This window comes from Homarus americanus, unplaced genomic scaffold (genome assembly GCF_018991925.1).
Source record: "Homarus americanus isolate GMGI-L3 unplaced genomic scaffold, GMGI_Hamer_2.0 scaffold59495, whole genome shotgun sequence".
Lineage (NCBI taxonomy): Eukaryota > Metazoa > Arthropoda > Malacostraca > Decapoda > Nephropidae > Homarus > Homarus americanus.
This window is the reverse complement of record NW_024732415.1, coordinates 2,440,653-2,463,195: the sequence shown is the minus strand read 5'-3', so window position 1 is coordinate 2,463,195 and position 22,543 is coordinate 2,440,653. Positions and strand designations below refer to the sequence as shown.

Here is a 22,543-nt window from a genome sequence, read left to right as displayed (position 1 = left end):
ACAGTTTTTATTAAATTTTTCTCAGATTCTTTTTGAAATTTATGGTATACTGTACTGTAATTCATAAGGAATAAAATCATTCTATTGACATTGTTTTCTTTAAGGAAATGATATGGCGAATAACAAGCATTTTAATTATCAGTTTCAAGGTGTCATATACCAGTGACAGAATGATGAGCCCCACCTAATTCATTGTTTCTTTCCAGGATACAGAGGAAATGGTATTATGAAAAAATTGAAGTGGAAGGAACAAAATTGACATGGCAAAATGAGTTTGTGAAGAAAAAGTAATAATAAGCTGTGTAAAATTGACACATGGAATAAGAAAAATCAGTGTGAAGAGCTCTGTAATTATAGCTTTCTTTTATAAATTATCAGTGCTGGGAGTAGCATTATTACTTCAGTAGCAAAACGGGAAATGCAGCTTCTTTCAGGAACAGAACCTGTAGTCACGCTGTCTTTACATTGGTTTTGTTGCTATATTTTTAAAACATAATTGAATTATATATTAGTTTCAAAGCAGTGCAAGTATAATTTACGGAATAGCCATCAGTAAGCAGCATAAATTCACCAACTTAATAAAAAGTATTTACACTTATAATATCTTTGAAAAAAAATTATTGTCTTCACTCTGGGGGTTAAGCTTGTATTGTAAACAGAGTCCTCAGATTGAAGACATTACTGTACTGTAGCATATTTTTGCCCAAAAACTTGTTTACACACCTGGAATGGAGAGAGTTTTCTTGAATTTTTCCAGCCCGATTTCTATTCCGGGTACTAGAGAGTTCCGGGGACCTGGGATTCCAGCTAATGGAAAGCTGACATATAGCTTACTGCATATAATGGCAAATCTATGTTCAGTGAAGCTACATTAAGTGGGTTTTTACTTGTAAGTGGTAGGGCAGAGCAACAAGCATAACATCTATTATAAACATTTATTCTAGACCCATTGTGAATATAACAAAATATTCAAGAGTACATTATTCAGTACTGTACTGTACCTGTATATGAAAACATAAAAATAAACATTCTTATTTCATTAACAGTTTTATACTTTACTCAAGAGGCCTTTTAAATATTGTATAAGATCAGTGTACCAACAGACTTTTGGGATCTGGATTATCAAAAGTTTGTATGCTACATTCTTCCCTAACTTGATACAAACATTAACCAGTTTAGCACAAATATGGCACATAAAATTGTGTAAAAACAACACTAAATCCACCACTACTAAAGGTTTACCTACTCCTAGTTGGATGGATAACTTTTTAATAAATAATCAGAGTACAGACCATTATTTACACCTCTCTCAATACCCCCCAAAAAAATTTAAGTTATAATATCTCACATGAGCTTCCCACTCACCATGCCTCAGCTTTGATACCCTTTTTGGCAATTTTTTTCAGTTTTAGCTGACAGTCTAATTGTCTCAGTAGCTACTGTACCTGTGGAATATTTAGTCAACACCGTAAACATGAATATTCAGTTAGCATCGTCTCACTCACACCGGAAAATGTTCATCTCTGATAAATTACAGTATTTTATACTGCATACAGCAATATATTGTAAACTGCTGAAACATTTTCCTCTTCACATTAGTATATTTTCAAATCTATATACTGTATATTAAAAATAACATAGTGTACTGTATTGTACTGTACTTCAAATTTTTTCCAAATACTGTACATGTACTTTTAAGGACACCAATTTTTCTGAAATTATTCAGCAACTCCATGCATTCTGAGTAAAGTTAAAGACATTAAAAAAAATGTCATCATGTTTATATTAGAATAATAAAACAATTACAATTATCTTTAAAAGGTTCAGATTATAATATAAATGTAACAATACAAGTACTGTATACACTTACAATGTGTTCAAACATATGATAGTGAATTTACCCATCTTTTTTCCTTCACATAATCCCATTGAGGTGTAATAATTCTAAGATTCAAACTAATATGCAATAATTACATAACTTCATCTATTTAAACATATAATTATATCACCCATTTAAACCACTGTTCTTCAAAGCTGCTCTGAGGTATCAACTTAACTTCACTATCACTCTCATCAGGCTTGAATTTTGAACTCCCTCTATCCACAAATTCCACCTTGTCCTCCTGCACTGGCAAACACTGATTTGATTTTGTCTCATCATATTGACATAGGTGCATTTTTATCTGGCTTAATGATTCCTCATCAAGAAGAAACTCCATATCAGACAGTAACTTACTCTGATACATTTGACTATGGTCTAATTCAAAGTCCACTGCAGTACTTTCTGTTTTTCTCAAAATTACATAACCTCGTTGCAGACATGCAACAACAAACTGTAAACCTTTTTCTTTCCCAGGAAATTTGACACTCTCATATCCAGGATCTTCACCAGTTTTTGTTAGTGAACTATGGTTAATATTAACATTTGTTTTTATGTCATTATCTGTTTTATTTCTTGATGTGAAACCCTGAGAAGAATGTGGACTTGCTTCAACTTTAAAATGTACCCCCAAAAGTTTAGCAACATTAGGTAGCAAGATCCCATACGTACAAGCATAAATATATCCAAGTTTTATCCACAGATGACTACTTTGTGGTTGAAGGGTGACTAGTGTCTGAGCTGCAGTTAGTGCCTCACTGTACCTTCCTGCAGCCAAATTTACATCTACCAGGACTGAACAGCTCACTGTTGTCTGATCACAGTTTTTGGAAGTTGAATGTAACTCCTTTGCAAAATTAAGAGCTTCAGAGAGTGTACCTTTCTTAACATGAGACCTGGATAGACCTTCCAAACATTCCCTTCTACTACTAGTATGGTTTGGAGGTAATATATTCAAAATTTCTTCATACTTTGCAACTGCAGCATTGTATTCTTTTTTAAAAAATAGGTAATCTGCAACAAATTTCTGGGCACCTAATTCCTCTTCAGGAGAGACAAGTTCATCAGGGTGAACCTGCATAAACCAGCAGGGGTCACACACCCGAGCACTATACTCCTCAGCTATAGTGCCACGCTGACGCTCCTCCGCAAACAGGTCATCATCTAAGTTGGCAAACTCCATCCTAGAATCACAGATAAACAAAGTTAATTAAATAATTAAGGATTAGAGTAAAGTGTCTGTCAACCAAAATATTTGAGACCATGAGGTTCAGTAAAATAAACAAATAAACTGGATGCTGTATTATCACAAACATGTGTCCAAAGAAAGCACATAATAATCGTAGTACCCTGTACTGTACAGTACTTGTGTTAGTTTGGTTATATTAGTTCCACAAATACTGTACTGCGCCAGTAAACTAACATACGGTTCTTAATTTTTCTCTAAAAGTCAATGTTACCAGAGGTGTGCCGAATTTTTAGATTTTCCTAATTTCTGGACACAGGCCTAAACATACAGCATACCAGTGCAGTAGGGTCGGAATATATAGCGACTTTATATAACGATTTTTTAATATCGCGGCTTCCAAAATTATAGACATTTCCCTATATATAGCGTTAAAAAATTTTATTTCACGAGGGAACGGGCAGGAAATATTTCAAATTTATCACAACTACCAAAATTATCGACATTTTCCAATATACAATATAGCGATAAATTTATTTACAGTAGACTCACAATTTATGTGGGGTTATGTTCCTGGGACCTCACATAAAGCCAAAAATGTATTAAGTTAGAAACACTCCCAAAAATCCCCTAAATGCCCCCCCCCCCCCAAAAAAATACGAGTTACAAACTGTACAGTACTGTGCTTAAATGTACTCTAAAAGACTAAATTATTATCTCTTGTGCAAAATATACAGGAGTATGATGTTTATATTCAAATTATTTGCTGTCTTGCAAGGATTCCAGCAATGCAATTTATATTCTAACTTTAGTCTGTGATATTTTATAAGATCAAAATTTTAAGCTAAAACCTCAGACACCCTTACCAGAAGTCGGAGAGGAGTTGATTTATTATGACAGCTGGGCCAGAGTGCAGATAACGGTTACCTAGTGGTATTTATTTATCTGTCACTTGGGGGAGTTTGTTTTCTCTTATAAAATGTCACTGAATTGGCTTGAGAATATAATTAACATTGCTAGAATTCTTGTAAGATAGTAATTAATTTGAATATAAACATGCTATAGTTTGCACTAGACATAAAAATTTTAGTACATTTGAGTACAAAGGACTAAAATTTTTATCTCTTGTGCAAAATGTATGATATCTATATTCAAATTATTTGTTGTCTTGCAAAGGATTCTAGCAATGCAATTTATATTCTGCTAACTTTAGTCTGTGCCATTTTATGTCAAGTTTAGTCACTTTTATTGGCCTCCAGAACCTAACCCTATTTTCTCCATTGATTACCGGTACCTGTACTATAATTATATATCGCGATTTAGTATATAGCGAACATCCTTGGACGCTATCTCGCAATATATCCCGACCTTACTGTACTTAAATAAAAAAAACAAAGTATGATAAATAAAAAACAAAATTGTTTTACACTTACCAATTTATTGTCCATTATTCCACTTCCAAAGCAAGCTTGAATGTTGGTAATTCATGCATTAATTCTCATCTGAAAACAATTAACATTTGGGGTGCAGGTAGAAGGCTGAACTTCATGGACAATTTTCTTTTTAATCTTTGCAAACATATCCTGCAGTTTCAGTTGTTTTGACTTTCTGTGAATGAAAACTCCCTGAATTTTGTATATCCACATTATATGCAGCTCAGTGCTCACTAGTGAGCCTTTTTTGCTCCATTCTACGAACCAGTTCCTCAGTCGAGCTAATACACTGATCAGTAGACACTCTCGGTGCACTGTCATCATCATCACTTTCATGTGACTTTTTCTTATCCTCATTCATTACCATTTCCATAATTTCTGTATCATTGAGTTGAAGCACAACTGGGGCATTTTCTTTAATGTTTAGACATTTCTGAACAATATTATCATCTACTGACTTAGCTTCTTCACTTGTTAAGCTCTGTACATATTCCACTAAATCCTTTACTAGTGCTGCCTCTCTTGACACACGAAAACCACAGAAATCGGGGTCAACATCATCTTCAGCAAAAAATGGGGTATAATGGTCACAGGTTATGCCAGCCATTTATCAAAATATCCTTTTCACCATAAACCTTCAGTTTACAAATGCCATGCCATTGTTTAATTCTATTAAACCACCCAGATGAATATTCACATCGAGCCATCAGCTGTTAATTCTTTGTGGAATTCTTTAGCTTTGGCCATAACAATTGAATGCTCAAGTGGAAACTTTTCACACCACCTTTGCCTAATCCACTATAAGAACACCCTGTCCATGTCAATATTCTTTGCTTTGTGTAAAGTTTTTCGCTTGTCCATTATCTTGGGAATATAACTGTTGGCATAGAACTTAAGAATCTGTTCTCTCTGTTTCTTTATATCATATACTGCAGATATATGAACACCAATTCTATCTACAGCTATTTATTAGTTAATTGAATGACATGGATACACTTCTCACTAAAAGTAACTCGCCCTATTGCATACTCTGACAATGATTCACATGTGACCCATGGGAGGCCCAGCAGCTGGGGACTCTTGACTGCAGGGTCTGGTACTGCTGGGGCAAGTGGTCCTGGTGGGCACCGGACTCTGTCTCCTGTGGGAGACTCAGCCAGCTGGGGATTCAGCGCTAGGGAGGGAGGTCCTTCTCCCTACCTCGGGACTTGTGACTGAGTGTGATTCGTCTGGCTCCCCTTTTTATTGGAGGTCAGGTCACTGTTGTCGTGTGCTTATTGTTGTAGGCTGGCCGGTGTTATCTCCTAATTATTACTAATCTGGGTGTGTTTGGTCAGGTGAGTGGTGCTTGGGGTCACAGGGTGTGGTGTGCTTATTGTGGTTGGCCAGCCAGTAATGCCTCCTAAATATTACTGACCTGGGTGAGTCTGGCCAGGTGTGTTTAGTCAGGTGTTGGTGTACTGGCTGGGGGGCAGTGTTTCTTGGATTAACAGGGTCATGTCGCCTGTTCTCTCATTGCCCCTTCATAACCCTTGTTGGGTCAGGACTTAAATCTTATTTAATTACTGTAAGGTAGGTCAACTTAAGTGGGTTGTATACCTGCTCCACTAATTACTGTTATGTGTGTTTTGTTCTTCTGGGCTGAACGTTTTGGTCTGATAGACATTATTATACAGTATTGGGACATCGAATTTCAGGGTACACCTGTACTAAGAAATTTGAAAATAATGGCACGGATTTATTTTTATTTCTTTTTTTTTACCAAAGTTCTTTCCAATAATTATAATCAATGGACTTCAAACCACCACATTCACTCGAGTCAATTTTTGCTGCTTGATCTGATGTTTTAAACAAATGCTTACAGCAATTATCCCATACATCCGGACATTTCCAGCAACTGCTACCCTGGGATTTGGTTGTAGCTTAACTAGTAACTTAGGCAATTATCATTTCAAAGAACACTACTTTCTTGCTTCAAGAATACTATATACAGTAAACCCTTGCTATTTGCGGGTTTATGATTTGCGATTTCGACTACAGGTATTCGTAGTAAGCAGATGGTGGCTAGCTTACGAGCTTCTCCGGCAGCGTAACGAGTTACCCCCCACACACCCGCAGTGTCTCCTCTTCTTTTGTTTGCGCTCAACCATTGCCTGCGATGTATCATCTCGTGTTGTACTCAAAACTTTAGTGTTTCTGTGTGAAATGGCCCCTAAAGACTGCCTAGTGTCAGTGCTAGTGATGCTAGTGTAGTGAAACGTAAAAGGCAGACGTCAGTGATGACCCTGACAAAGAACGTTGAATTATTCTTGACCACGACCCTTCCATGAAAAAGAGCCATACAAATTTAAAATTACACCATATCATAGAAAGTCTTTCTGTTTAATATACCAAGGGTCAGGGAGGCTTGAAAGTTAGGTAAGGTTAGGTAGGTTTGTTTGGTTGGGTTGGTGAGGTCTGTTTTTCATATCCACTAAGGTTAGGTTAGGTTTAATTTAGACATAACCACTCTTTAACACATTTGCACAAACTACAATAGTGTCCACTAGAAAAAAAACAAAAAACAATGAAATTGCGGCATTTTAAAAATCGTTTTCCATGAAAAGTTGGCTGCAGGTCAAGTCGTTAATAATTACTGAAAAAATATGTTAGGGCAAACACCCGAAAATTTCCCTTTAGCTGTCAAGTATAAATTATTGTGCATCTACCATCCCTCAAAGAACAGTGATATGTTACACTGGTAAGTTACCAATAGAAGTTATCTTCAATATATTATGTTTGTCAAAAGAAAGTGGTTTACATATGCAAATGTACACACATTACGTACTATGTGCAGTGCAGTCACAATCCAAAATTCTTTACCCCCTGGCTGGAGGAAAGGTGAAGCCAAGGTTGAAGAAAGGCCAGGTGAATGGATAAAGACTATAGAGTACTGTACACTCATTTAGTAATCTGGTGATGAAGCACGATGATGGTGGGGATCACACACCAGCACTTCAACACAGTCACATAGACAAAACACACTGCACCATTTTGGAAGTAAGTCAGAATCGTTCAAAACACATTAAAAAAATAAAAATTTCAACCTAACCTTTACTAAAAATTTGAAACATAACCAAAAGGCTTATTATACCAAAAACATTAACATAATATGGCATATTGGCAGGGCTATAATAATTTTATGAATACTGTATTCTACTTATATAATGACAGCACATTGTGTATGTCTGTTAGGATACACCCCATTTCGTCACCAATATCAAATCCGTTTTATCACCACTAACAGTCGCTGGTATTAGTGACAAATTTAAGTTATTATTTTACACGAATATTAATTACATATGTATACAGACAACTCGAGAAGTATTGTCATTATTATACATGAATATTAATTATTTAATACAGAAAACGATTAAAACATTGGAAAATAAACAAAATACAGAACAATGAAGAATTATTGTGCTATTACTCTACATGAATATTAATTGTTTAATAAAGAAAACGATTCAACATTGATAAACAGAATACAGAACAAATGAAGGTTATTTGGCACCAGTGCATAAACCACCAGGCAGTCAGCAGTGAGATGATTGCAGGCGTATTAACAATGTATATATTTTTTTTATTTTCGTCTTTATTAAATTGTCTTAGTGTCTTTGATTATTTTTTGTCCCAAGCAACAGTTATTTTCGTGTATATATTGATGGGAATGAACGCGGTGACGAAACGGGTAAATCAGTGGTAAGACTGTACACATCGTATGGCATACGATTTAAATATCGTGTCAATATAAAAAAAATCGCTTAATTACTTAGAAATAAAAGTGTCTAGAATGGCCAAGGAGCCATGGCCTGTGGTAACTTATGGGACTCAACCATTAAGAACACTTACCGTACCTTTTTATGTCAAGAGGAACAATGGAGGGGACCTTGAATAATCCACTAGTTTTTCTGACTCATACGATCTCTCCCTATCAACACAATTCACAGATGTTCACTTCGTTGGTTCAGTTGAAAAGTTTGTCAATGTGTCAAGTTTATTTACGAGACGTTCTTCAGGGTAACATTCCTATACACGGCGCACATTATAATAATTCTTCAGTGATTTTTTCTAAACCATTCAGGGGTAACGTAACCAAAAAGCATGAACAAACCCTACAACCCATATAACAACATTGACACAAATCCAAAACAATTGTACATAACAATGGTATTTGCCTACTTACCTTTTCACTGGATAAGATTTGTTTTAACATCCCTGGAGTTGATTTAGCATATTGTAGAACTCCAGACAGGTTTGCTTGAAGCTAATTTTCGTGATTAGTATACATATACACGTTCCAGCTGCTTGTTTTTCTTGTTGATAATTTTCTTATTACACTAAACAAATTTGTTTCCGGTCGGAAAGCACAGGGATTCCCGTAGTCTTTATCTAAAGGAATAATGCCGTGAAGCCCGTGATCTATAAACAATTGAAGAATTTCAATGTCTTTATCTCTAAATTCGCAAATGACGTCAAGTAAGACCGGCGACAACCTTCACACTACATGCTGAAAAACACACTACCCCGGGCGCGGGAAAAGCGCCTCAGGGCCTCATTACCGCCCGCAGGACAAACTATTGCCTGCCAGGCACCTTATGATCTATGAAACGAAAAATTGGCACAACAAATTATTATCATATTAGAACTCACTGATGAAAGTAAAGTAAGGAAATAAACAATAAATATATATATATATATATATATATATATATATATATATATATATATATATATATATATATATATATATATATATATATATATATATATATATACACCACATCCACTCCCTATTCTTTCTGTCCTTTTCAACTCAAATCAATCATTTTTGTACTTCATACGCAGGTACAGTACAGTACAGGTATATCATTTCTCACTCTTGATTTATCTTTTTCGTTTTTGTATTTATTTATGGTTATGGTTATTATTATTATTATTATTTTATTTTTATTTGTATTAATTTGCTATGAAATTTATTAAGAGTTGTAATAATAATAATAATGATAGATATTATTATTATTATTATTATTATTATTATTATTATTATTATTATTATTATTATTATTATTTATCATTATTATATTTTCGCCCCCCAGGCCCTGATGTGGGTCAGTGACCTGTGCCCGGGGAATCTTGAACTTCTTGATCACCTACAATATCAGTGTACAGGTGTTCAACTGTAATGCAGTAAGTCCTCGCTTAACGTCCAGGTTACATTCCTAAAAACGCAACATTATACGAAACAATGTTAAGCCGATCAATTTTCCCCATAAGAAACAGATAAAATACGGGAGTTACGTTCCTGAGCCTCCCTTTGCCCCATGAAATACATTACATATACAGAAAATCATTGCCATTTCTATAGAAAATAATACAAACATACAACTACTAAGTTTGTATTGGTACTCACCAATGGGCGGAGGTGGTAGAGCGAGTGTGTGGTGGGTAGTGAAGCAAAGGAGGCGGATAGAGGGAGGGGAGGAGTATGGAGTATGGCGGGAGAGGAGGAGGAGGAGGAGGGTGGTGAGTCACTGAGACTCAGCGCCAAGCCGAGAGAGCATAGCATGGCGAGACGAGAGAGGGTGATGCACAGTTAAATGTAGTCTATGACGACACAAAACAACGTAGCATTGGATCACCGTTAAAAGAATTTTTGGTCTCTAAAGTTTAGCGACGTAGTACAGTACTGAAACAACGTTAAGCGGGACGACTTTAAGCACGGACTTACTGTAAAACTATACAGTACAGTACACAGTGTAAAAGGAAAATGAATACTACTTGTATTTTGTCTTGATAATTAGTATAATATAAAATCTTTGTACATTATAAAGTAGTATTTATTTGTACACCGTAATACTGTGAACAAATCCAAACACATTCACACATAAGTGGAGGTAACTGTGAAAACATGGTGTTAGCAACTGTACCATTTACCATGTCAGAATGCATGTGGATGATCTGGTGTTCAGTTGTGGTAATAACTGTGCAATACTTACCTTCAGGTACCTGTAGGTGTGTACTTGTTCAATGCCCTGTCCTTGCTGGCTCAGCGGAGTCTGACAAAGGGGGTGCGAGATGAAGTTAGTTTTGATGTTTGAGATGACAAGGGCATGTGTAGAGAGTATAGGTTGTTTATGTTGCAGTGTAGTACAGTAATATTGAGATCATCAGCATAGCTGATGGTGTGTCCATTGAGTCATTGTGCTCAACAAGTGTTGTTCAGCTGGTAGACAGAGTTCATGAAAATGTTAAAGAGATTGGGGCTGAGGACCAAGGGCTTTGATCGTGTTGCTCTGGAAATGGACACAGGCCTGTCGATAAAGAAGGTTGTCTGCCAACCATGTAAGGAGTTTGCCCTTCTCGTCCATGTGGGTGAGGCTCTCAATGACCGTGTCACCATTGGCTTTATCAAATGCACCCTGGAAGCTGGTAAAGAGGGAAGTTGTAGCCGAAGTGTTTGTCATGTAGTGAGCAGTACTCTTCCCAGGGAAAAATACATACAGGCCAGGATGTAGGTGAGCTTCAATTTTCTAGTGCAGGTAAATCATGCATTTCATCACTGTGGAGAAGCAGGAGATGAAAGAAATTGGGCGGTATTTGTCGTGTTTGCCTGGCTTGAGTACGGCGATAATAGCAGCAGTTTTCCTCGCATGGGGCAGCTGTTTTGTGGCATATGAGTGGTTAACCACTTACGTATGGGATCCCCTCTCTGTTGAATAAAATCATCTGACATTAGCCAAATAAAATATTAAAAGTGGCATGCCTGTAGTGAAGGAATTAAATAACAAAGAAGGGAATCACCAGGGGTGACAACAAGGATATTTAGAACATCATATGTTTTGTCATTGTTACCAAGGTGCAGTGGACATAGAGCTGTGCATACTGACAACTCTCACCTTTCTTACGTCGCTCTGGGTTGTGCAGGATGGACAGGAAATATGTCTCTGTGGGGGAGAGGTGAGGACCACAGGTGAACTTACAAGGCCTGGCAGCATCAGAGTAGAGCTGAGGATACATTAGGGGTTGATGAATGGCAGCTGGCTGTCAAGGCTGGGCTAGAGGCTGTTGTAAGGATAGTAGATGTGGCATGGGGAAGAGAGAGGAAGGTAGATGGACCAGCTTAGTAGGATGGCCGGGTAGAAGGCAGTGGGAATGTAATATTTGATAAATTTTCAGAAGTGTAATGGGCGAGACGAGAATCATGAGAGCTCTTTGGGGTTGAAAGTAAACATCAAGTGGGTTCAAGGTGATCTCTTCATAATAAGTAATTTTTTTAGAAAATGGTAATAAGAACATTTAAATTATTTTTTCCATCTTAAATAACATACAGTACGGTAATACTTCAGATACTTTTTCTATTTATATATAACTAGATGAGAAATCCTTCAGGTGGGGGTAGGCACCCAAAGACTTTACTTGAATGTTCCAATAACCATTGTCTGATTACTAAACAGCAACCCAAATGTTTGGTTTAAGAAATGGATTACGGCGCAGAGGTCACTTTTGGGATGTACTAATAATTCTCGATTGTTAAAAAAAATGGCCGACTGTCACTTTGGTCTGGATCTTGGATGACCAGGCAATGAGGGTGGTGTCACTTTGACTGCATTTGTGTAAATCCCCCACACCAACAACAGCATGTGAGGCCATCAACACTGCGAGCTGAGGACAGGAAGTCCCTTGGTTCTTCTTTCTTCTCTGTCCAAGCATCACAAACTTGAAGCAACTTGAGTTCAGTGGCTCTTCCACTTATGAACACAGTGTTTGTCACTCAATACTTGATTGTTCTCCATATGATCCACAACATAGTCCCATTATTGATTACTTTTATCTTTGCAGTTTTCTGTTCTTATGGTAATTTGCCTGTTCTGCATGACGTGTTTAAGGTCATTGTTACCAATCTGTTTATAATATTGTACTGTGAACTTCTTTCATTACTTTGAGATGAATTATATCTTTCCCTGAAGATATGACAACCTTGATCATCTTAATTATCTCTTTGACTTCTTTTTAATTGATGAACTGATCCAAAACTCAGCCAATGATGTCTTCATACTTATGAATCTGGCTCCACCATGAACTCTCTCAAGAACAATATATACTGTAAAAAAATTTATACCCAGTAGGTGTTGGCCATTTAGGCTTCCTTCTCATCTTCCTCAATTAGTCAATCCAGTATTGTATGTTGGTGTTCAGTTTATTCTTCATATCTTTCAGTACTTTTTTTTTTACTTAGATTCGTGAAATGGAATGACTGTGCGATGAATCATATAGTTTCTTTGTAATCACTTGAGAGTATACTGGATTGTACTAAGTATAATTCAACAAGTGAATGTTACTTTAAATATTCCCTGATACAAATACCATATCACTAGAAATTCATATTTTTCTAAGAAAATTAAAAACACTACTGTACTATATAAATATTCATACTTAAAATTATTTCGGCAATTGGCTGGCATCAATTTTTTCTTTTAGTTCCCATCCTGCATGTTGTATGCCATCGTCTCCAAGATATATGTTTCTCCTCCTTGTCTTGTGGTCTTGGTACCTGGCATATACATATGTCACACCACCAGCTATGTTCAAAGTAATTCCTGAAAACAGAAATAATCATCACCATGTGATTCTAGATTCTTCCAATGTTTAATGTACAACAATAGTTTTAGGCTGTTTAATGCAACAAGATATAATCAGGTAGGCTTCTGTACAGGTACAGTATATTCATTATAATAGGTAATATTATTACATAATTTTTTTAGCTGATCTGGAAGATCCACTTACAAGTTTATGTCTCAAATAACTCACAACCAATATTTAAACACACCTGCAACATTCACTGGATCGAACACAATTCCACCAAAAGTGAGGAATCCAATGATGGTTAAAACACTCTTGGACACCCCCACAATGGAGGTGGTGAGGGCAGAGTTGAGCATTGTGCATAAGAATAAGGAGAAGTTCAGCAGCAGCCCCAGCACCAGCACCAACAAGAATATCACATGGAAATTTGTTTCTGAAAAAATAAGATTGTCCTGTCAAATTAAATGTTCTGAATCCTGATTCATCCATTATCAACACAATGACTGACATTTGTAAGAGAATTACCATACAATATACTACAGAAAACAATTCATACCAACAATACTTTCATACCTCATTGTCTCAAACCTCACACCTCCCATACTTTTCCCCAATCTCCTGTCTTGCACATTTATACAGTACTGTACTGAATCAGTATTCTTTTTTTCGCCTTATTTCTAACTTCCTCACAACCCTAACTTGTTCATGGGTTACTTAAGTGACCTTCAAATGACACACTGTATATGTTCTTCCCTCAAGTTCATCACTTGGAAAAAACTACATTATCTCCATCAAAAACTGCTTGCTATTACTTTATCAAATTTCTTAGTCCTACAACCCATTCTGAAAATACACCCTTCAGCAGCTTCTAATTTTTTATTATTTTTTTCATATTACATACATCTGCCACACTAAAACCACCCATACACCACATGAATGAAAGTAGGAGTCCGTCAGGGGTCTATCTTGGGCCCCCTTCTGTTTATCATGGTGTTGGAGGCAATAACAAGGGAGTTGTTGTATGCTGATGACTTTGTTCTGATAATAGATAGTATTGAAGACAGTGGAGTAATTTACGAAATGGAAGAATGGAATTACGTCAAAGGCCTGAGAATGAATGTGGTGGAAGCAAAAGTATTGTGGGAGAGGGACCTGTGGTGGATTGTGGAAAGTGGCCATATGCTGTTTGTAAGAAAGGTGTTGACACCAACTCACTAATGTGCAACAAGTGTGGAAGGTGGGTACAAAAGAGATGCGGTGGAGTACATAACAGACTGCAGGATGTTGTTGATTTGAAATGTTCATTATGTGCAGGGAACCATGGGCTCACAGCATGGCTGGAGAAACTCAACATTGGGGGATAAGTTCCTAGACTGTGTCGAGGAGTTCTGTTACCTGGCAAGGGCGAATCCGGGGGAGGGGGAGGGGTTTCCTGTGGGTCTGGATCTTTCCTCCTTTTCACCAAAAAATTCCAGTACTTTTTCCTTAATGTAGTAGTGTACTCAAGCATTTTTGTATTGCAAAAAGTATTTACTATTGACTTCAGAATATCCCCTAATATCAAGTGGGCATGGCTTCAAAATGGTGCTCGCCATTTTCCCCCACCTGCAACTTCTTGGACCCCCCTTGATATTCCTGGGTCCGCCCCTGCCTGAGTGAAATGATCAGTGCTGATGGGGGTGAAGCCCGGTTCACCTGCAAGAGTCACAAAAGGCTGAGAAGTTGAGGGAGGTGCTGCCTTTATTGATGGCACGAGAACTTTCTCCTCTGTGTAAAAGTAAGAATGTATGTCGCTGATGTGAGAAGTGTAATGTTGTTTGGCAGTGAAACATAGACAATTAAGGAGGATGACATGAATAGACTTTAGCAAGCTGAAATGAGAATGGTGAGGTGGTTATGTAATGTGACACTGAAAGACAGGAGACCCTGTTCAGAGCTAAGAGAGTAGCTGGGTAATGAGAATATTAGCAAGGTTCTGAAAAGAAGCAGGTTGAGATAGTTTGGGCATGTGGTGAGAATAGATGAGACCAATTGGGTCAAGATATGCATGAGTGTAAAGCTTCTGCATTATCCTTTCCTTTCATTGGCACAACACTCATTATTTTCTTACAGAATTAAATGTAAAGATTTACAGAAATAAGCTAAACATGAGCAGTTGTATTTGCCAAAAAAAATCTGATATACTGTACATAACTTACCACCAATATACTGGTATGTAAAGACAGCACTCAACTCCCCTTTACCACAAGTAATAATTATAAATGGGATAACTGATATACAACTATTGAGGTGGAGGATGTGCAGCGGAGATAGCTGGTTTTCACCACACTGTTCTACGAGGGTCTGGTACAGCCCCTGCAGCACTACACTCAGTCCTCCCATCATATACGCATATCCATGAAATGTGGGGTCACTCATCCCTGCAGATACATTAGTGTAAGCCTTCAAGAAGCAACTTGCATGAAGGAATAGGACTTGGATGTGAAACTATCAATTTCCAAGTTATGTAAAAATTAATAATAAATGAGCATAAGAGGAATGAATTATTATCTTTAAAATATTAGAGAAATCAAGAGTATTGATAAGGTAAACAATGAACAGGAGAAACATACTCAGTGTGAAACAGTCATAATGGACAAAAGTAAATCTTGGCTACCTATATGCTGTCTACTCTAGATGATTAATTTTAACTAAGCATTGTTTGACTGACTGCTTCCCTTCCATAAAAGAATTCCAGATAATGACTTATAAACTTTACTGTGAAATATTAGATCTAATAAAAAAATTCCTGTAGGTAGTAGTGACAGTACAGTACCATACCATAAAGTTGGTGCTCTGATCTTGATGAGAAATTTTTCTGAAAACACTGAATAGGCAGAGTCCTGACAAGACTTACCAGCTATCAAACACCCAATGGTTATAGTCAAGACTGAAGTTATCACAAGGGCAGACGGCGTTGGCTTCTTCAGATACGTTACAGCTAGTATCAAATTAACAAGCGGAGTGCAACGTTTGAGAGCTCCATACATTGGAATATTCATACCTGTAGAAAAAAGACACAGATAGAAGCAGACAGACACTGAGTGAATAAAATCAAGGTATACACTTTACAATGTAGTCATAGACACATTCATGCCACATAGAGCTCAGTACAATGTCACCATCTTTACTCCCTCTTTTTTAACCTTAAATCCTTTAATATAATATAATTTTAACATTCTTAAACATATAAAACAAAACCTGAGAAATATACTAAAAACTTAAAACCACAGTAACAATGTCCTTTTAAAAGTTTTGTTCATGTTCGTTAAGGTTTTGTGTTGTAGAGGCGAGGTTTTATGGTCATCAACACGGGTAATTTCCCTCATCACAATTAATATCTTATAATTTATTAGTTGCATTTTTTATAAATGTTCAATCCTCTTCATGTCGTCATTGTTAAGATGCATTATATCTCCATTTAACATACTGTACAGGTAAATCTCAAGATATGATTGGGTTAGGTTACTAAAAGACTCATCTCTAGGTGAATTATCATAGATAGGGAGCATTATAACATGGGGTTCAATGGGATACGTTCCCAGCCAATCCCCAAACATACATGTATCACCACGCAGATTGGCCGTGTGGTGGCACGTGGGTAGGCTCACAAGTGAAGATAGAAATGAGTCATGTGACTCATGCATAGGGTTAAATATTGTTTCCTTATAAAACGTCACTGACTTGACATAGAAAATACAATAATTTGAATTGCTGGAATCCTTGCAAGGCAGATTAATTTGAGAATATACAACCCATAGTTTGCAATAGAGAGAACAAAAAAACAATGGATATCGATGGTTATTTAATGGATATCGCTAATGAGAGATGTTTTGATCGTATATAGTGAGATGGTCTGAATTTATGACCATCGTTAAAGCGGAAAATCACATCTCTATTTGCTAAGAGTTATCAGCAATTCAACACACATGGACAATATTGCTCTCTTCTGACTACAAATTACAGGTACGAGCATACCCCAATAACCAACGCATATAGGGATCATGAAAAGTCATTGGATAGTCAATCAATGGTTATTAAAGCAAGTAATCCCATAAGAACACAACAAATTCAAGAGGTTAGGGACCAGCCACCCCCCCCCAAACTCCCATCTACCCTTGATATACAGTATATCTGTTGTGTAAACTGTCAAGCAAGAAAATAAAGCAGATATATAAAGCAAACATAAAAAGCATTAGATGGAGAGTATAAGCATAAGTTGAGACTGTTATTTACCTATGTTGAGGATGGTAGAGACAGTCAAGTTCTAGTCTCTACCACTCTTTGCTGGTCCATCACCACTCTTATTAAGCCTTATAACATCACATCGGGCAGCACAAGAGGAATTATCACTGGGGCATTTAGGCATGATTGCATAACACACGAAGTCGGAGATACAGTACATAGTAAGTGCAAATTAGTGCAGAGAGGCGCGCAGAGCCCTCTTATGGCGAGAATTCGCACCACGCCACCGCCCACCAAATTAAAAAATCTCTGCTGCTCCTCTCCCGATCATCGGATCTCCAAGGTATCAATGAAACTTGCGGGATATTTCCCCTATATGTAATTGTCGGTTATGCGAATCAACGGTTATTGGGACGTTAGCTTTCAGGGTATACCTGAACAACTTGTGTTAATTTTCCTTAACAGTGATTGTCTCCTCTATTCTAAGACTTCAGACACATATAAGTACAGTACTGTATACTGTACACAAAATGTTTATCCAACACTTTGGGCTTAATATACAGGTATATCTATTTACACTTACTTCAGACTTAAAGCCGGATTGTTAGTAACTCCTTCAACAAAGAGGCAGCTCTGCGACGAAGGACATATTTAAAAAAAGTGACCAGCTCCGTCAGGGTTCAAAGAGCACCTAGAGACGCCTTGTAATACCAGAATTTCCCATAAACTCCAGCATTACATGTACAGTACAGTCCAAGGATTCTCTACCTCCCCTTTGGACCTCGACGGAGTTGGTCGCCTTTTTTTTTAAATTTGTCCTTCATTGCAGAAATGGCCCTTCACTGAAGGGGTTATTTAACAATCCGGCTACTTAACCCTTCCCCTACAGGGAAGCCACTTTTAATATTTTATTTGGTTAACACAGACAATTTTATTTAGCTCAGAGGAGAGCCCATAAACATGGGGTTATATATCAAGGTCAATCTTTCTGTATTTTAAATTTTTTCTCTTATACCCTGTATCACCCTATATGACATTGGACCTTATGGTACTAACAACACACTTTCAGTAACATCCACCTGCTTTCTCAATCAGTTAACTAAAGAGTTTATTTTTGCCTTTAATGTATATCACTAACATCCTCTCTAAACCCATATCTTATATCTCTAATGCAATGTTAGATGTAAATGCAGTACAATACAACAAATCCTTCAATTGCCATCAAAGTACAGTCGCCTGCAGTAATACCTGGTGCAGTGACCGGCACACTTTGTGGCAACTATCTGGAATGCTTATCTAGCATCCTTAGTCTGGCTACTATTGTGAGGTTCCTTTGGGCCATTCCTGTTGTTTTAATACAATGCAAACAAACACAGAGTTGACACATCTCACAAAATGTATCAGCCACTGTACCAGGTAATAAGTGCAGACAACTGTAGCTGGTCATCTCGCATGACCTTGTCTTGGTCAAGGAATTACACTAATAAGAGTAGCAGCACATTGTGAACACTTGATTAATGTTCTGTGAATAGAGCAGAGGAAAAAATATAGGATATGTTTTGTCCTTGCATATAAAATGTTGGCCTCTGACATACACAAACGACTTGACAATACCTTAATAAATTTTACTACACGTAATTAAATATACTGTACCTGGAAACATCTTACCTTCTAAGGCCATTAAAGACAGTGTGGCATGTAAGGAATAGCAAAACGAAGGAAAGGCAAACATCTTTATGGCAGCCATCGTAATTTTCGGTATGCCAAATTTCCCAAATGCACGCATAACTTCCAAGACAGTTACTGTTAATATCATCTGTCAAGTATAAGAAGAAAAATTATACCAAGATATGAAAATATATGAAACACAACTCCAGTACCCTCACCAAATGTACCAAAGGTACTATTACTATACTGAACCGTAAGCCACGCTGCTTGGTTCATGGAAAATGTTCATGTAGCTGTCCATTTATTCAAACTAAATGTGTTCACAATTGGTAAGCAAACCTGTTATTCTCTAAAATAGTGTTAAATATCTGGACTAACAAAATGTAAATGATTTCAAGGCATTATCATTAAAGGTCGAAGTCAAAGATAAAAATTTGCTTTCGATACAGAATAAGCCTTTTCATTATTTTGTATGAAACATAAAGCAAACAGAAACAAATAACACCAAACATGTCACAATAGGCAATGAACTACAGTTTGTATGGCTGGATAAATCCCAAATCATTTAAATATAACTGATAAAACTCAATATAAATATGCGCAGTCTGCTTACTGGGGATAAATACTGAATATTGTTCATGAAACTACATGTACTACATTATCATGCACTGGATTTCTCTCTACATCAAGTTGTAAGTCATTTCCCTCACTAATACTGTACACTGTAGTAGAAATTTTGCTTAACTACTGAACATCTCAACATATGCCATTGTTAATTAAAAAAGTATATATATATATATATATATATATATATATATATATATATATATATATATATATATATATATATATATATATATATATATATATATATATATATATATATATATATGCGTGTGTGTGTGAGAGGAGTTGCAATAAAACACAGTGACTGTGATGATTCATAGTACTGTGCTGTACAGTACTGTAGTGATGACTGTCAACAGTGGTACACAACCAGATTCTCACACAGTGACCATGTTTATACAAATGGGAGAGAGCAAGTTTAAACCATGGTATGTCAGGCTAAAGAGAATTTAAAATATAAAAGCAAAACCTTTTCAACATAGGGTACAGAGTAATTTGATTACCTATATGTGTTTTGTATGAAATGATACCAGCAAAGTGTTAAGAAACATAAAACTGTAAGTGCCTGGACATGCAATACTGTACAGTACAACAATTAGCTGTGGCAATAATTGGTTTCCTTCCACTTACCTGACATGATAATATGAAAAATGGATAATTGAATCCATACTGGCTCATCACAGCCTTGTTTAAGAATGCCATGGAGAGGGAGATAGTGCCATACAGGAGAGCAGCTCCCAAAGCTGGTCCCCGGCCCTGCATCATCACACTGCACAATAAAAGTTTACAACTAAAAAACAATTTAAACTTTACACTGACTCTCAAGATTTTATCTCTGGGATACGGCTTGTAATGTATAAAGTGCCAAATATTTCTATTTGGTAAAACATATTAAATGTAACTCACAAAATAGAATACTGTACAGTACTATCTTTATAGTTTCATCCAATTTATGAAGAAATACTAAAGGACCTTTTTATAAAAATTAATAGCTTTAAGAGTAATAATACAGTAATAATAATAATAATAAACGCTACTTAACATTTGTGGTTATCAAGAACAGATCTAACCAACCAAACCAACCTAACTTCCCCGGTATATTAAACAGAATGAACTTACTATGATATGGTGAAATGTGAGGCATTTCCAGACGTGAGATATGACGGGTTAGTTCTATATATTAACCCAAGACTCCTCCATTATGTTAAGTTCAATCAAGGCTTTTATTCTCTTTGGTTAGTCTATTTCGTATACGTTGCAACACTCAGCACACCTGTCCAACAGATGATGACAACTCGACAGTAAACACACTTGCCAGGGTTGCCAGGTCGTGGACTGCGTTCCCGCCAAATCCTATCTCCAAATCGCCAATTCCTTTCCAAAAACCCGCCCAAAACCACCCAAACCAGCAGTATCAGTAATATACTGTAATGTATTACTTTCAAGAGGACAGACAAAGAGAAACAAAAAAAGGGGAAACATTTTATTTAATCGCTAAAATAAGCATTGACATCATAAATACACATGCATGCACTGATATACTTGATATTATTACATTATATCGTATGAAATGCAAACAAAAAAGTATAAACATAATTAATGTATGCAAATTAGCGTACATGCCTAGTATCCATACCCTACATTATTATGTTGTATAGATCCTTAGTAGTTTTATGCATCAATTAAGTCAACATATTCAGGTCATATTTAACAAGATCTTTGGAATAAATATCCTGAGCAAAAAGTGACAACATTGCCTGTGTGGGAGCTAACTTATTGCAACATATGTTGTGTCTTTGCAAAATGCACGGACATGTAGGGTGTTTTCCAACTTTTCTGTTGATTTGTGTCTTATCTTATTCTTTGTGAGGTTCATATGAGAAAACACCCGTTCTACAGAGGCGTTACTGATGGGTAGCCAACAACGACAAAGCAAACTGCCCTATCTCCTCAAAATCCTTTTCTTCCGAGGCATCCTGATGGTTATGAACTGTCATCCAAAATTTCTCGACGTCAGGAATTATTTCTTTGGGTCAACTGACAGTCCCAAGCTTTGTCACTGTTTGTCTACCTTACCAATATTCTCTGAGTACTTCGGTAAGAATGACAGCTAATTCAACCTTGTTTTCCTTTCTCCAAACACAGTTTCTTATGTCAGAACGTCCAAGCTCTGGGAGAAGCGCTAGTACACACGCGGTCGCTCACGCACGCTATTTTATCTCCTCCATTGATCACAGTTGAGAGTAAAATGGCTGAGGAGATTCTGGAGAATGAAGAACATCAACATGGGTTTTAATCAAGCCGCATGGCTGTCAGGTTAACTAATCAGGTCATACCCTCAAGATAACCCCTCTTGAGAGAGGGGGAAGAAATCGCACGTCTGTGTTACTGGCCGCCGGCCTGGCCGTCGGCAGTCATATGTCTCTCACCTGACCTGTACATCTAAAAGGTAAGGTAAAATTACGTAACGTGCTTTCGAAAATAAACAGCCCCAAACCCGCCTGCTTCAATAAAAAAAAAAAGAAGCCACCCTCTACCACCATATTTTTTCCGTCAGCTTCCCTCAGAAACAGCCCAATTGAACGAGAAAACGCGGACCTGGCAACACTGACACTTGCCACTACCTTGTTTATCACCTTTTTAACGGGGTTACATTTAAATTACTAAAGCCGCCTGCTGAATGTCTAACAGTACCAAATTAAAGCCGCCTGCTGAATGACTAACAGTACCAATATATACTTTTATCCCCTTCACCACTGATCGACTCCCCAATAACATGTATGGGTTTTCACCAAGATTGTAAACCCTTGCTAATTTTACCTGTTATGTCCTGCCTCTTATTCTAACACCTTCACGTGAGCTTTATGTTTTTAAAGCTGTGTACAGCTACTGAATTATTAC

General features: G+C 36.8%; 3 protein-coding genes across 16 annotated transcripts in view; 1 reads left to right on the top strand and 2 right to left on the bottom strand.

Moving 5' to 3' along the window:
• Positions 1-1,043, top strand: part of LOC121868591 — a 41,679-nt gene extending 40,636 nt beyond the window's left edge. For all 7 annotated transcript variants that reach the window (XM_042369366.1, XM_042369359.1, XM_042369360.1 and 4 more), the window contains one exon: positions 207-1,043. In XM_042369366.1, coding sequence (XP_042225300.1) covers positions 207-291 — 85 coding nt within the window. In that variant the 3' untranslated portion in view covers positions 292-1,043. The remainder of the gene's footprint in view (positions 1-206) is intronic.
• LOC121868592 (uncharacterized protein C8orf76-like) lies at positions 921-9,111 on the bottom strand. 4 transcript variants are annotated; one of them, XM_042369369.1, is made up of 2 exons: positions 8,724-9,111; positions 921-3,063 (listed from the first exon to the last, which is right to left on the bottom strand). In XM_042369369.1, exon 2 carries the CDS (start codon positions 3,060-3,062, stop codon positions 2,001-2,003), a length of 1,062 nt encoding a protein of 353 aa, XP_042225303.1. In that variant the 5' UTR covers position 3,063; positions 8,724-9,111; the 3' UTR covers positions 921-2,000. The 4 variants fall into 4 exon arrangements, with proteins under 4 accessions (XP_042225303.1, XP_042225302.1, XP_042225301.1 ...); XM_042369368.1 differs by lacking the exon at positions 8,724-9,111 and adding an exon at positions 8,390-8,672; XM_042369367.1 differs by lacking the exon at positions 8,724-9,111 and adding an exon at positions 8,395-8,670.
• Positions 9,112-10,321: 1,210 nt separating this feature from the next.
• Positions 10,322-20,984, bottom strand: LOC121868590 (UDP-galactose/UDP-glucose transporter 7-like). Of its 5 annotated transcripts, none has more exons than XR_006089427.1 (9): positions 20,762-20,981; positions 20,273-20,411; positions 19,016-19,163; positions 16,020-16,166; positions 15,322-15,543; positions 13,368-13,556; positions 12,974-13,137; positions 11,437-11,545; positions 10,322-11,249 (listed from the first exon to the last, which is right to left on the bottom strand). XR_006089427.1 is itself a non-coding variant. In XM_042369358.1 (8 exons), exons 2-7 carry the CDS (start codon positions 20,405-20,407, stop codon positions 12,980-12,982), a joined length of 999 nt encoding a protein of 332 aa, XP_042225292.1. In that variant the 5' UTR covers positions 20,408-20,411; positions 20,762-20,981; the 3' UTR covers positions 10,322-11,249; positions 12,974-12,979. The 5 variants fall into 5 exon arrangements, 1 of the variants encoding a protein (XP_042225292.1); XR_006089428.1 differs by having other exon boundaries at positions 11,437-11,484; XR_006089426.1 differs by having other exon boundaries at positions 11,437-13,137.
• Between the last annotated feature and the right edge of the window lie 1,559 nt (positions 20,985-22,543).

Excerpts from the sequence above, each read along its gene's own strand:
- LOC121868592 (XM_042369369.1), bottom strand. The coding sequence starts at position 3,062 with ATGGAGTTTGCCAACTTAGATGATGACCTGTTTGCGGAGGAGCGTCAG.
- LOC121868590 (XM_042369358.1), bottom strand. The coding sequence starts at position 20,407 with ATGATGCAGGGCCGGGGACCAGCTTTGGGAGCTGCTCTCCTGTATGGC. Across the intron at positions 19,164-20,272 it reads TTTTCATATTATCATGTCAG|ATGATATTAACAGTAACTGT; the intron begins GTAAGTGGAAGG and ends TATACTTGACAG. Across the intron at positions 13,557-15,321 it reads TACATACCAGTATATTGGTG|AAACAAATTTCCATGTGATA; the intron begins GTAAGTTATGTA and ends TTATTTTTTCAG.